At 40.1% G+C, this 15,081-nt stretch overlaps 1 protein-coding gene across 3 annotated transcripts in view; it reads right to left on the reverse strand.

Moving 5' to 3' along the window:
* Window positions 1-15,081, reverse strand: part of Piezo2 (piezo type mechanosensitive ion channel component 2) — a 376,725-nt gene that overhangs the window by 42,222 nt on the left and 319,422 nt on the right. For 2 of the 3 annotated variants that reach the window (XM_036205320.1, XM_036205319.1), the window contains 5 exons: window positions 13,115-13,204; window positions 11,195-11,316; window positions 10,044-10,115; window positions 5,875-5,981; window positions 1,036-1,150 (listed from right to left, as the gene is read on the reverse strand). In XM_036205320.1, coding sequence (XP_036061213.1) covers window positions 1,036-1,150; window positions 5,875-5,981; window positions 10,044-10,115; window positions 11,195-11,316; window positions 13,115-13,204 — 506 coding nt within the window. Of the gene's footprint in view, window positions 1-1,035; window positions 1,151-4,553; window positions 4,653-5,874; window positions 5,982-10,043; window positions 10,116-11,194; window positions 11,317-13,114; window positions 13,205-15,081 lie in introns of all 3 variants that reach the window. The other variant, XM_036205318.1, reaches the window with a different exon arrangement.

Here is a 15,081-nt window from a genome sequence, read left to right on the forward strand (position 1 = left end):
CACACACACCAGCTGCTGGATCTCCCTCTACCATTTGGCTTGTTATATTGGGAGTAGATTAAATTTATCTTTGTAAACAAATCAATAAAATGCAGTTAAAGCCACCAGTACATACTGGGAGAAGGAAGGTAAAAATGAAGAAAATTTATAATTAGTTACATGAGAAATTTTGATTCTTTGACTTTCTCAAGTTCATAAGGAATCCATGATTACATTATCTTTGTACAGAATCAAACTATAGCTGATAAACCCAGGGGTCCCTTTAATCCCACCATTTAACTTCCACTCTCCTAAAAAGCAGCCTCGGTTATTAATACACTGATGTGTTTTTTTTAATCCTTCTCTTACATTTAAACACTAGGATACATACCTGTTTAAAATGTAAAATACTGGGTTGAAACACTTTGGTTGTCTTTGTTCAGCTAGTGGTAAAATGCCATTTTGTAAAATGTTGTTTTTCACTTAAGTAAGTCAGGAAACTACTGAATAGTATTTGTACAGACTAATTTTATGCCTATTTGACACAAGCGAGAGTCATTTTGGAAATGAGAACATTAACTGAGAAAATGCCTCTGCCAGGTTGGCCTGGGATCAAGCCTGTGGTCCATTTTCTCTAGTGATAATTGATGTAGGAGGGCCCAGCTCACTGTGGGGCGATGCCACCCCTTGGCAGGTGGTCCTGGGTGTTGTAAGAAAACGGGATGATCAAGGCAGGAGGAGCAAGCTGGTAAGCAGCATTCCTTCATGGTTTCTGCAGCTCCTGCCCCCTTCTTCCTTCTCTGAGTTCATGCCCTGGCTAGCATTTTACACAATGTAAATGCCATTTTACGCAATGTAAAATAAGTCCTTTCTGCCTCAAGTTGGTTTGGGCCATGTCTTTATCACTGAATAGAAACCTAATTAAGAGAGTATTCTATCGTGCTTTGGTAACAGAATCCCTTAGAAATGTTCAACTCATTGGATTGAAAGTCCCGTCTCTTGGCATCTGGTGTCGCCTACAACAGAGCCTGTGGCTGCTCCCTGCCCAGCACTCACCTTCCCCAGATCCTTTGCGTCTTCCTTTCTGCTCTTCTCTTGCCAGCTTTTTTTTCTCTTTCCTCCTCTGTCGGAGTGCTGTTTTAGGATCAGTAATCCAGGCCTGATAGACGAACTGGAAGAAAAAAGTCCAATTATTTTCTGACTTTTACAAGTAACTTCAAATGAAAATGGACCAAAGCCAAGCTTCTTTGATGTAAGATTTTTTTCTCTTATAAGGGTCTCTTTCCCTGCTTCTTATGCTAAGTTGACTCCTGCTGGTTTAAGCTTGTTTGAGACAGGGTCTCATTATATTACCCTGGCTGGCCTAGAACTTGCTTTGTAGATCTGTCTGCTTCTGCCTCCTAAGCGTAGGGATTAAAGGCATGCACCACCATAGCCATCTTATTGCTCTTCATTTGCTGCCGTAAGTGGGAACAATCTTCACTTGGTGTCAAAGATGATCATGCATGACATAAACTTGGGTAAAAACAAACCATCACTTCTCTGAAACACCACCATTTGTGACCCTCCATTATGGAATTTTTGTTTTGTACGCAACAAGCTGAAGCCGGGAGGTTGTGGTAGGTAGCACTAGAGGAGCTTGTCCTACCACAAACTTTTTAGCCAAAAGGAAAATGCCATCTTTAATATTCTTATTTGCTGGGGGGGAGATTAAGTTTTGCATCTTCAATTCTCTCCTAATAGCAGTTATGAGTAACTAGAAAAAGAGGCTCTGCGGATGGATGAGTATGTTAAAAGGAGAATAATGTCAGTCCGGGAGTGAGCTCTTCCAGGAAAGCAGGGAGGGAAAACTGGTGCCTGGGGTTGCCCTTTGTCAGTTGCATTCAAGAGCTGAAGACAATCACATTAACATCTTACAACCAATAACCAAGAAGGAGCATTTGGCAACAACCCACCCTCCCCATCCCCAGAAGCATGCAAAGACAACAAAACCAAGACATAAAATCAGCCTGCTAGAAATCATAAAACTAGGCAGGCATGCTTCACATGCAACACCCGGGTCTCAGGGAAGCTGGGTTTTCCATTGTTATGATGAAGATACGTGCACATAAGGGGTAGCTGTAAGCCCATATATTGTCATTTCATCCTAGATCATTTTCTATTTCAGAAAAATTTGGAGAACACAACATAAATGAGATTGGCATTCTCATGTAACTAGAAAGTAAAGATTCAACTCTTCCACATATGGAAATGTCAGGGCACAGGGTCCAAGAAATAACAAGTCCTTTTTCCTCAATGGTAGGAATCTGAATTGTATGGGCAATAAACACAGACGTAAAACTGGTATTGTTTCTGGATAACAAATCCAGGAGGTAGGCATCCCATGTTATTCTAAAGTGTTCTTTATGAGATTAGAAGATGAACTGACGCTCAAAAGCATCAGAGCAAGGGCTGGTGGATCTTTACTGAACACGTCAGTTTGGGAATCTAGCCACTTATCTCTCAGGTTCAGGACATTAAAAGGCAAATTTGCACAACACAGTTTGTTTTTAAAGGAAATCGAACTAATAAATAAGTCTTCAGGATTAAGAACAGCGTAGGATGACATTTCCTTCAAGAGAAGTGCTGTACTACTATTGTTTTTATAAAAATAAAGATTCCCAAACATAAATTAAAAGGTAATAACTTGTGATTGTAGCAGGTACACGACTGTAGGACATCTTTTGCTCTGAAGAGAAAGCAAACAGCTGGGAGGGAGAGAGGAGGGCTGAGAAGGGCAGGATTAGCAAACTTTAAGAAGGGCAAGGAAGAGGCCATTGATCATCTGACATGGTGAGGGGAACTACTAACTGTGTTGGCCCCCAGGGATGAAACCTATCAGTGTCTTCTTGTAGAACATTCTGGTCATGCAAGGAAAGGAAGCAAGAGGGAGCAACCACACTGTGGGTCACTGAGTCCTTTTTCTCAGGCAAAGTTACCTTAAGATTGCCATTTTAAAAAATAAGAATTTGAAAGTTTCAAACACTTAAATTAACTGAAGGCCAGTTTTGCCTTCTGCTATTTCAGAAAAGGGTTCTGATCCTTACTGAGTCAAGAATGGAAGATTTTTGCTGACCCCCCAAATTATGACATTGCAGCTCTAACTTTCACCCACTTGGTGGAGTGTCTAGGGAGCCAGGCTGTAACTACATCAGCCAGAAGGAGAAAGTGTTTGGAAATATACACAAAAAGTCTGAAGGTTCACTTAATAGTCACTGCATGAGTATACAGCTCTGACTTTACCTTAAAGTTTATCTTTATTATTAAGGAAATGAGATTCTCTTTTACTAAAAGGTCATCAAGCAAATATATATATATATATTCTTTTAAACAGAGAGTGTTTCATTGGAGTGGAAATCCTTAGCTCAAATTGACACCATTTTATAATTTGTCCTCTAACTAGACTGGGAACCAGAAGTTCCTTTACACTTTTATCATCATTTAATCACATTTACCTTTAAGTAACAAAAGGGGTGAATAAATTGCGATCTTTCACTTCAATAATTTTTAAATTATGAGTTGAGAAGCTCACATATATTCATAGAGACTAAACAATAAAGTCCCTTGCAGAAATAGCAACAGTGACTATTAATTAAAGTCAGTCTTCTGGAATTTAGAAGGAAAGGCAGTTGGAGGGTTGGGCTCTGAGGCTCTAGATAGACCAGCAAAATGGCCTCACCTGGGAGCTTCACAGACACTCTGAATTTCAGGTCCTGTATGACCAGTGGAACCAGAATAAGCATGGAAATGAGATCACAGGACAAAGGCAAGGCACACTGGTCTCTGTCACTATCCCAACTGTTTGCTTGAACTCAAGGGCCATCATATCATAATGACCCAAGAGTTTTAGAGCTCACTCCTGATTGAGTTTGGAAGGAAAAGCATGCTACAAAATACAAGAAGGATAATTTCTTCTTTGTGGCTTTTAATAATGAAGTGCATATGGTCTAGGCAGTTGATTGACATCCACTACATATTAGACGAATGAACTAGTATGTTGTTAAAGTTTATTGAGAAGCACTGTTGTGCTCTGGGAGTGAGCAGCTGGGGAAGGAGATATGTTGGATGCAGGAATTAGACAACTGGATCCAAATTAGGAAGCTGGCGAGTAACAAGAAGCTGAGAAGGGGCAGAACCAGAGGAGTCTTTTACAGATTTATTTGGAATTTCTTACCAGCTTTCTGAGAAAAAATTATTATATATATTTTACTCATTATAAACTGATGCATGCAACCAGATGTCACCCGTTTAAAATGAGATGTAACTCACAGAAAACTATGAGGAGAGAAAGTACATGTATATCTACATTTTCTCTTTCTATTTTTTAATAATCTCTGGTGTCTACATTTAAAAGTAGTAAAATGATAAGAAGTCTAGTTCCTAAGAACTCTTTTTTGAAAACTTAATGTTTTACATCCATATGATACTTCTGTTGTATGATTCATAGAATAGAGAAAATGTAGATATAGGGATGTTTTACTAAAGTTCTATGGAGCAGAGAGTCACACACTACACATCAGTAAAGCATGAAATACCTTTGCAGCTCTGATTAAATACTGAAGAATAGTTTTAGGAAGTTTAATGACAGACTTTGGCAAGGCTAAAATGGCTGAGGCAAACTTTCCAATAGCTCTCTACAAAGAAGGACAAAGCAAGAATAATTAGTAGAAAAAAACCCAAAAGTAACAATTTAATATATGATGTCGCATGAGCTCATCTCTATAATCAACACTGAGGTTAAAGCATGCCAGTCACTGAAGCTAGAATAAAATGTGCTGGGCTTGTAAGTTAGGAAAAGGAGCACATTTAGTCATAGCACATAGTTCATAACACAGTGAAGATGCTCCACGTTCTCTTCTTTGTTGTATGATGGGTGGTGGTTAGCACAAAATTCATTAGCTAAAAATAAAAGGCTGTTGAGTCATTAGTATTGGCAAGTACCCCATCATGCACACAAATATGTTCCCAAGCACACAGAGGAGCAAAGGATGCAGGGAGGCAGCACCACATCCAAGAACCCCCACAAATCACTTGGTTCTTCAATGCCATCAGGAAGACCAGTTATTTGAGCTTGTCCATTTATGAAGGTCTGTCTGGGGAGCAGTGCATGGCCTTATCATAGGCAATCATGAAGTTTTGTGGAAACCTTTCTATATGCTCTGTACTATGACAAATAAGATATAATTGTTCCAGCCTGTGGTCCAGAAGTAAGAGAAACATGTACAAAGAGCTCATGCCCTGTGCTCTGACAAGGGCTCATCTTCAGGAAGGATGGATTTCTCCTGCCCCCACTAACACTGTGTTGGCTGGTGGGTCGGAGCTGGGGTTGGGATAACAGGTTCCTGAACAGAGAAAACTCAGCTGAAAAAGAGCAGAACTGGGTTGGATGTTTACAGTTATTATTTAAATAGATTCTGGTATCATTAGTAATACAACTGAAGCTGATTTTCAATGCAACATTTCAGCGATCATTTCAAAGAAGAGCATGTGCTTTATTTACACAATGAGCCCAACAGTCAAGGGATCAGAAGCAACGCTGAGGAAGCTGTCTACTTGCAAGAGAAACATTTTTTTGTTTAGGGCATTAAAAAGTGCTTTGATGTCAGGGATGAAGCCCTGACCTGCACCCTGTTCACATGGTGTGGTAGTCACAATGTTCCTGAGAGGGAGCAGGGCTGTAGTTTAACTATAAACAGACAATTTCAGTTGTTCATTAGAAGACTCTGAGAGCTGCACCACAAGACTACAGAGGAGGTCACTTAGGCCTGCAAGCAAGAGTTGTCAATTAAAAAAAAAAAACCAAACAAAATGTTTCTAACTAGCAAAGGGCATCACTGTCCACATCCCTCCAGTTACCTGGAATGCTGACTTCCGTGGAGGTTCTTCATCTTCCTTCTTAAGTTCCTCTTCTTCCTCCTCTTCACTATCCGTTTCAAATAAATAATAGTCTCCACTCCTGACCACTAAGCAAAACAAAATACTTGCTTACTTCTTGAAAGAGACATGAGAAACCCAGGGGGTGTATTCACGAAATGTCCCCCCTAACGACACAGAGATGGTCCTCAAGAGGACCACAGCCAGAGAAGTTAGCAGGAGAAAACAGACGAAAAGAACCCATTTTTATCTAGTGCTACATGGTACTGGCATGGCTGGGTCTACAGAGCATGAGGCCTTGTCTGTACCATTTATGAGATTGGCCACTATGGGGTTGACCTGGCAATTTCTCCCATCTTCACTGTTTTATAAGTGAATCCATTTGTTGTGGAGATACCACAACACCTGAAAACTCTTGTTCCCAATTCATCAGTTTCGATCACTAAGACAAAGGCCAAAGTGAAGTGGAAGATTTGGCATGGTCTGTAACAGACAAACCCACCGGGGTTGACACAGGATGGAGATCAGTGCCACCAGCCTCCATTTCACTTTATACTATGCAGACCTGGTTTCTCCACACGCGACACACGAGGCAACGTAAGACAAGACATTTGAAAGAGTTAAAGACAAACAAAATAAAATAAACAACAACAACAAACACATTGCCACAAGGAGGAAAAGGGTAGGTAACATCAAAAGTAAAAACAAAACAACAACATCTATTCTGACTGCTTCTACATATAGCTATGGAACTGACTGAGGAACAGCAGCCTTGGTCCATAGGGTTTGGCTCTGCTGTGCTTCTGGTCAACAAGCTGTTCCCTGGGAGCAGAAGGAAGCCCAAGGAGAACTACAATGACCATCAGGAACAAAGCACAAACAGTATGGCCTGCTTCTGCCTCATCTAACACTTGCCCTGCAAGAACATACTGTCTGTGTCAGGAATAGGAACAGAGAAATCAGAGATGTCTAGAGACTTAGAGACATTCAGGAAATTCAATCTTCGTGTGTTTGAAAACTTTTAAATTTAATAGAGAAAAAGAGACTCACTTCTGATGCTACAAGAACTGTATCATCATTGTGGGAAACCATACTCATGTTTTCTAATTGTATTTGGGATTTGAACTGCGGAGACATCTCGGGGGTGGTGAGATAATGTGATGTCTTAAATTATGGTTTGGACTTATACCCCACAGGGTAATAGGAAACCTTGGCTTGTTTAAAACCAGTTGCGTGAATGTCACTAGCCATGGTCAAAAGTTGAACAATTTTGTCTACAGTATCAGATGACTCTGAGCCTTCATTCGAGAAGATGCGAAGTGAACAAATTGGGCCTTATATCCTTGAACAGAAGCACTGTGATTTGTTACTCATGTTTTGAAGAAAAAAATCCAGGCCCAGAGTATTGGGTCCAGGCCTGAGGGAATCAGTGCAATACAACATAAGGTAATAATAAGCAAGAACAAACCAAAGTTACAGCATTACATTTGACAGTGGAGAAGACCATTAAAGTAATGCCTTCACTTAAGCTGAGAGATTTTGCAGGGAAGTTTTGTGGATTCTACATCACATGGTCAGTTGGGATAAACACAGGGCATTATAAGATGGAGCATTTTACCCTCATTATAGGCACTAAGATCAATGATAGCTGAAGTTGTATTCAATCATACCTTCTATTACTTTTATTCATATGGTTGAACCCAAATAATTTTTTAATCTTAAGCATTGATTTTTATCATTAATAAAATCACCAGTTTATTATGTGAACAAGTGCAACTAGTACATTCAAAAAATGAAAAAGAAATTTCAAGTCTTTTAGTTCATAAAACATTGTTGAAGTAAAACTAGAAAAATCACTTGCTTTAGTGTGTGCTGCTAATGATAATTTTAAAAGTTCTTCCATGTACATTAGTGCAGATGGAGTTGCTGTCTTCAGACTGTGTTCAGACACAAATCACAGACGCTGGTGTCACTGATAAATTACTTAGTATGAAACTAACGTTTAGGATCTCACCACTTGTGTCCACAGAAACATGGCTCTTCAGATATTTATCAACAAAGCAAGGTTAAGTCCTGACTAAGGTCATATGGAACTGATACAGAGACACACTACAGTGGGAAGGAAGGTATCATTGAATAGCAATAATGCAGTCCTGTGTGCATGCATAGGTTTGGAACTAGCAAATCTGTCATCACAGCTTACGTTGACATCTTTGCTGCTGATCAATGGTATCAACAATCATCATCATCACTAGACACTGAAACTGCACTCAAACTCAGCATTTCAGAAACTATTTGAAAACCCAGCCCAGTCATTTAACAGATCAGAACAAGGGCTCCTAATAACATTCTTCCAGATCTAAAGATAAGTTCTGGATCATCAAAGAATAAAAATAGTCTAGGACACATTCTTTCCCATTTGTTCCTTTCAAACTTGGAAAAGGAAATATGTTACACAGTAGAAACTTAGTACCACAGTCAGAACATGAGTCCAAACCATGTGTTACAGACAGCCCTGCATTATTGCACTGTAACATGTTGTAACAAGGCACATGGAGTTGAATACCAGAAGAATCTGATATAATGAGGGTGAAATGAATCAGAAAAATCTAAGGCCATTAACCATCAGAGGAATTAAGTTGTTATCAACGTGTACAGTGATTTTCAACGACCATATCCAGTTCTTTTGAAATGTTTTATGTGCCAAAAGGGAGAAACCACCACAGTGACTGCAGTGAGAATTTACCCTGAGGAAGGACATTCAATATGATGTGGTTTCTGAAATGGATAGGTCACTCTAAACCAGCAAAGGCCCTTTAAAAACAGAAAAGTAGGCATAGTTTACTTGTGACTTGATAGAACAGGCATTCAGTGCTGTCCACATGTTGTTAACTTGACTAATGTGCCAGTGAACCACAGAGGAGCCACTTTGGATATCAACTTGAACCTTTGTCTTTGAACTTGAGCAGAGAAGAAAATGAAATTCTTTGTAACTCCTTCCCTTATTTTTTAACTACACTGTTGAAATTCAATATCAAGGATGAAATCTAATTAAGTTAAAAGATATTAAGCAAATTTCAAATTTCATGCCATTTAAAAAATGGCTTCTGGAGGGAGAGAGGCCAATTGCAGGTCACTGTGACACTCCTAATTCAGGCTGGAAACTGAGATTTCCTTAGTTTTCTAAAGGTTTCTGACTTGCAGGGTTGTTCTCAGCCATGCATGATTTTCTTTGATCAGACGAGTTGTAGTTCTGGATGTACAGTGTGAGACAAAAAAGGCTGAAGATACTACACGTTATTTAAAAAATAATAATCATCTACTCCTCTACCACATTTAAGGACTAGATGGTAGTGGTTCATTCTATTATAAAGCCATTGGCCAGTACCGACCTTAAAAACACAAACCAAAACCAAAAAACTAAGCATAACAAATACAGCCAGTGGTGTCTGTAACCACACATCCACTTTTATCATTAGGAGGGAAACACATTGTAGTTTATGTGGCTACCAGACTCTGTTTTCCTGGTTTTTGCTATTAGGTAGCTACATCTGAGGCTGTTCTGCATCCCGGGCCTGGGTGTTTGGGGTATTGACTGTTGCAGAACCATTTTGAAGTGGGGAGGGGTTAACGTACAAAGCAAACGTATTTTAGGATAACCCTCATCTTTATGTTAAACACGCTTCTAAAAACCCTTAAATGCAAATGAAATCAAAGCTCTGGGAAGACATGGAGAGAGGCTTGTTGACAGCCATGCCAAGTGCCTTGCAAAGAGGGTCCCCAACACAGAACACAGCAACCATACTTTGGAGTCTGGGGAGGGGACAAATTCATCCTGCAGGGCTTTAAACCACATAGTGGATAGGAGCAGAACTCTGGGCTGCAGATTTAGATAGCGCACTCCATTCTTGGCTTTCTGAGGTAATACTCTCTACACCACAACTTTGGCTTTCCTTAGCCAACATGCTAATTTCTCTGTTACATGGGGCCTAGAGACCCATTAGCACTGCAGTGATCTTACACTCTGACCCCCTATCAAGTCACAAGGGTCAAACCATGCATGGGGCACACAGGTCATGGGGAGCCTGAATTCTGGTCAAGGATATAAGGGTTAGAACTGATGAGATTGGAAGAGGATCAAGAAAACCTACTGGAAGCATGATCAACCCAAGGCCGCCACCACTGCTTTTTTTTGCCCTTGGCTTTCTGTTTGTCTGCTTCTCCTAAAATGAAATATGTCCAGATATTAATTCTTAGGAAGGGAGCACACAAGCTTTGAAAACCACGTTTTAAAAACTCAATTGTCAAATCTAGATAAATTGCAAAAAACACATCAGAGGTCAGGAAAAGGAAGTCTACTAACTATAAAAGTACGCATGTACTAATAGTCCACTGCAATGGTAAACACAGAATGTTCTTAACAGTATGTTACATGCTCACATAAAAGTACTCAAGTACTAACAGTTCACTGCAATGGTAAACATGCAATGTTCTTAACAGTATGTTACATGCTCACTTTCTTCCTAGGATCTGAGGGCATATGTAAAGAAATATTAAAAAGGAAGTATTCTTTGTCAAAAATGTATCTTACACTGAATTTTTTTCAGTAAATTAGCATGAAAGAATCATTGCCCACTTTAAAGAACCACTCAGTGATAAATAAGTCATTTAAATGTACCAAGAACAAGGAATAGGACTTTTCTGTTTGATTAGTTTAGTACATGATTGGAAGATAGTTATTGCTAATGAAGAGATTCTAGGAACTGGAAAGAGACCATGCATTATTTTTCTATTCCCTTAAGTAAGAAAGCATGCAGGCTCCTACAATAAGGCTACTAGAGCTATAATTGGATAAATCTATAATTAAATATAATACGTTGTATGTTTCACAGTGAATTTCATTGGAATGAGTAAAAGCTGAAATTTGAACTATGAATACGTACAAGTGACATGCATGCATATTTAATTTTCATATTAAATTTACAGTAACCAAAGGCAGCATATCTAAAACTTCTTCCCTAAAGGGAGAAATTAAACAAAAATCATGTCAATTTCTTCAGGAACATGTCTGTGAACTAAACCAGACTGGGTTCACTATAGGTATCATGTTGAAGAGTAGATGCTTGCAAAATCATTCATTCACTAAAATATGCACTAAGGGAACAAACATATGCATTCACAATGGGAGCGTGAGCATCATGAGACTCCTAACAGGATGAAAACAAATGGTATTTTACAGCTCTACCAATAGCATGCTCTTAACAGATGGCAAAGCACTCCAATGGAGGAAAATGCGACATACTTTCGTCATCTTCTTCTGAGAGTTTCTGGATGTCCTGGCCTTCCCCTGACTCCTGGGTCAAGCTCAGCATCCTCTCCTTACCCTTTTTGTACTTTTGCTGCCGGGCTTTGATGCGATCCATCCTAGAAACACGGCAGCGTTAGTGATAATAAGAGTGCAAGCACAGTTGTGCCATGGTCAGCACTGTGGACTCAGGTTGTTATCCAAATAACTGAATCCATGAGCAAAGTAGTCAGCTTACTTTCAAGTACTTAAGGATTATGAGATCATTGCTTATTAGCAAAGAGCATCACACACACACACACACACACACACACACGCACACACACACGCACGCACACACACAGGCATCCATGGTACTTTGTGGTTCATAGATATGAAGTCAGTAATATGATCAATTGTAAATGTAACTGTTAAACAAGAAACACAGAGCCAACTGCAGAGTTAAAAGCCAAGAGGTCAGAGCAATAGCTGAGAGCTGAAAACCTTACCCTTCACTGCTGCTCTGTCTTTCCTCTCTCAATAGTCATTATGGTAAGGTTTAGCAGGAAGTCCTTGATATCTATTCTTATTTTGTATCATAGCTTGTCTGATCATAGCATATTATAACCAAAGGCTTTACAACATTTTTTAATATTTTGTTTATTTTATGTGAATGGGTGTTTTAGTCTCCATGCAGGCATGTATGTGCACCATGTACATGCCTGGTAGCTGCAGAGGCCAGAAAAAGGTATTGGATTCCTTGGAGCTGGAGTACAGATGGGTTCTGGGAATCGATCCCAGGTCCTCTGGAAGATAAGCCAGTACTCTTAACTGCTGAGCCATCTCTCCTGCCCCAGCTTTGCATTCTTAACCAAATAGGAAGTGTCAGGTCTCACTTAAGGAAGTGAGAGCCCATTCCAAATGTGGCCCTGCATTTGTTCTTCCCTGTGTGTGAGCTAGAAAGTGTAACAACAGTTGCAGCACACTGCATGCACATTGCAATTTGCATATACACACCTTAGGTCTTTGTGCAAATACCCATGCCATGGAATAATCTAATTTATACATGGAAATACCCTTTAAGGGAAGGAAATTAAGAACTGAGGTCATGATGGAATGAAGCTGTGCTTCCAAATTTAGGGGACTTTCCTGGAAGGGTGGGACAGGGTTTCCACTTTGCACAAAGGTGTCTAGGATTCAAATTCTATAGCTACTATATTCTAAACACTAATACTCAAAATACAGGTGTGTGCCAGTCCTTAGAAGTTCTCCCTCATCCTGTCTGTCTACCCCTGTCCCATCTGGATGGTGTGGTAGGAAAAGCATAGAATCAAATTGGGAAGTGCCGGATATGCCAGTGCTGCTTCTAGTGATTGTGGACCCTGCATATCAGAGCTCATCCATTCTCCTGAGCATGTGCTGTACTATGTTAAAAGATGCTTCTGAAGCTGACTTCGTATTTCTTTCCTGGATCCAGAAATGCAGTGAACCTACTCCTAGTACTTGGCTCTCAGCCAAGCTTCTTTCACTAGTTTATCAGTCCTTATAAAACCTTGGGATGGACAACTCTGTGCCCTGACTGAATGACACCAAATGGAGCTTCAGAGAACTTAAATGTCCAGCTCAGGACTCCGCACAAAGTAACTGGATTTGTGGCAGCTCCCTACTCCTTTTCAAGATGGCGCCCTTCCCACATCCTGGAGCTACCATCCTGTTAAACTGCTTTCATCGTCAGTAGGCAGTGTTAGTGCCTGACCTGATGGCGTAATCAACACTCAATGTACAGGCGTGTACCGGTCCTTAGAAATCCCCCTCATTGTGGAAAAAAAAGGATGCAATTTTCAGGAGTTTGAAATTCCCAAGAGTCAAGACTCGGTTGACTATACTGATACAAACTGGAAAAAAAAGGCAGAGATTCAGAGTAAAGAGAGTCCTTACTGTCTCTTTAGCTGATCCATGGACTTTTTTTCTTCCTCAATTCTTGCCTTTACAGCTTTCACAATTGTAGCCTGGAAAAGTTCAGCCCCTCTAAAATAAAATTGGGAACACAGAACACATCAGTATTCAGGTAGCTGTTCTCCTTTTTCCTGAAAATGATTATTACAGATCAGAGGTCATGGCATCTCTTTTCTGGGGATGACAGAGTTTTCCTGGCTGAAGTCACCCACTCTTTCTGGATGCCCCTTATGAGTGACTGAACAAGGAAGGAATAGCCCCTTGGGAGTAAGTGGATTGTCTGTCACTCTGAGAGGCCAGTGGAAAGAAAATGGTTTGTTTTTCAAACACTAAGTGACTTCAGCTACGCGCCACACATTTATCAAATGACTTTCATTTCTAGTAAAGGAGCTAGCTTCAAGCTTCTAGACTCCTCGAGCAGTGGTTCTCAGCCTTCCTAATGCTGTGGTCCTTTAGCACAGTTCCTCACATTATGGTGGCCCCCAGCCATAAAATTATTTTTGTTACTAGTTTGTAATTATTTTTGTTACTACTTTGTAAGTGTAAATTTGTCACTGTTATAAATTGTAATGTAAATATCTAATGTGCAAGATAGTCTTAGGTGACCCCTGTGAAAGTTGTTCAAACCCCAAGGGGTTGTGACCCATAGGTTGAGAACCACTGTCCTAGGGGGCTATTAGTCATAATGAAAGAAGTTGCTCATCTTCTCACACATATCCTTTCCACTGTCATTGTCATCATCATCATTGTCCTCATCGTCGTCATCATCATCATTATCATCATTTTGCATGACAAGGAGAAGAACACAGTCCTCTTGCCAAAGACATGCCTTGTGCTTGGAGCATAAACAGACATTTCCTGTCCAGATTGCCTAGTCCCAAAAAACTGACTCAGAAGCTGAATATGAATGATAAATGCTCAGCCAATAGCTCAGGCTTGTTACTAGCTAATATTACCCCATATTTCTATCTATGCTTTGCCAAATGACTCATGACTTGTTACCTCATTTTTTACACATCTTGCTTGTTCAGCAGCTGGCTAGTGTCTCTCTTGACTCCCCAACTCTGCCCTCCCTCTTCCCATAATTCTCAATTTGGCTTTCCTGTCTAACTTCCTGCCTAGCTATTGGCTTGTCAACTTTTTATTAACCAATAAGAGTAATACATATTCATAGTGTAGAAAAGGATTGTTCTGTAGCAATGAAGTTCCTTGATTTCTTGCCTTGCCTGAAGCCTGAGGAATTTATGCATTTTTCACATTTCTATTGCTACAAGTGTTCCCTCCATCCCCCCTCTCTCCTCTCTCTCTCTCTCTCTCTCTCTCTCTCTCTCTCTCTCTCTCTCTCTCTCTGAATGTGTGTGCTGCATGCATATATGTGAGCACATGCATTTGCTTATGTGGGTACATGTGGAGGGGAAAGGTTGATATTGATATTAAGATATTTTCCCTAATCATGTTTCCACATTATTTCTTTAAAATATTTATTTGAATGTAATTATATGTGGCTTGTATGTATGTCTATGAATACAGTTGTCTATGGAGGGCCAGAGGTGCCAGATCCCTCTAGATTTATAGGCAGTTGTGAGCCAATTGACATGAGTACTGGGAATTGAACTTGGGTCCTCTGTAAGAGCAGTATAAGCTCTTAATTATTAGGCCTCATCTCTCTAGACCCTTCACATTTATTTCACAGGATCTTTCACTAATGTGAAACCTATCATTTTAGCTAGATTGGATGGACAGCAATGGATGGAGGTCTGCCTGTCTCCAATCTCCAGGGCCAGGGATACAGGTGCACAATGCCACTCTGGCACTTTTATACAAATGCTGTAGATCTGGACTCACGCTTGTGCAGCAAACACTTTACTCACTGAACATCTCTCCAGTCACAGGCATTCTGACTGCAAACTGACAAACGCACTAAAGCTCTGCTAAGCTGAGAAATGACA

The sequence above is a fragment of the Onychomys torridus genome, chromosome 13 (genome assembly GCF_903995425.1).
Source record: "Onychomys torridus chromosome 13, mOncTor1.1, whole genome shotgun sequence".
Taxonomy (NCBI): domain Eukaryota; kingdom Metazoa; phylum Chordata; class Mammalia; order Rodentia; family Cricetidae; genus Onychomys; species Onychomys torridus.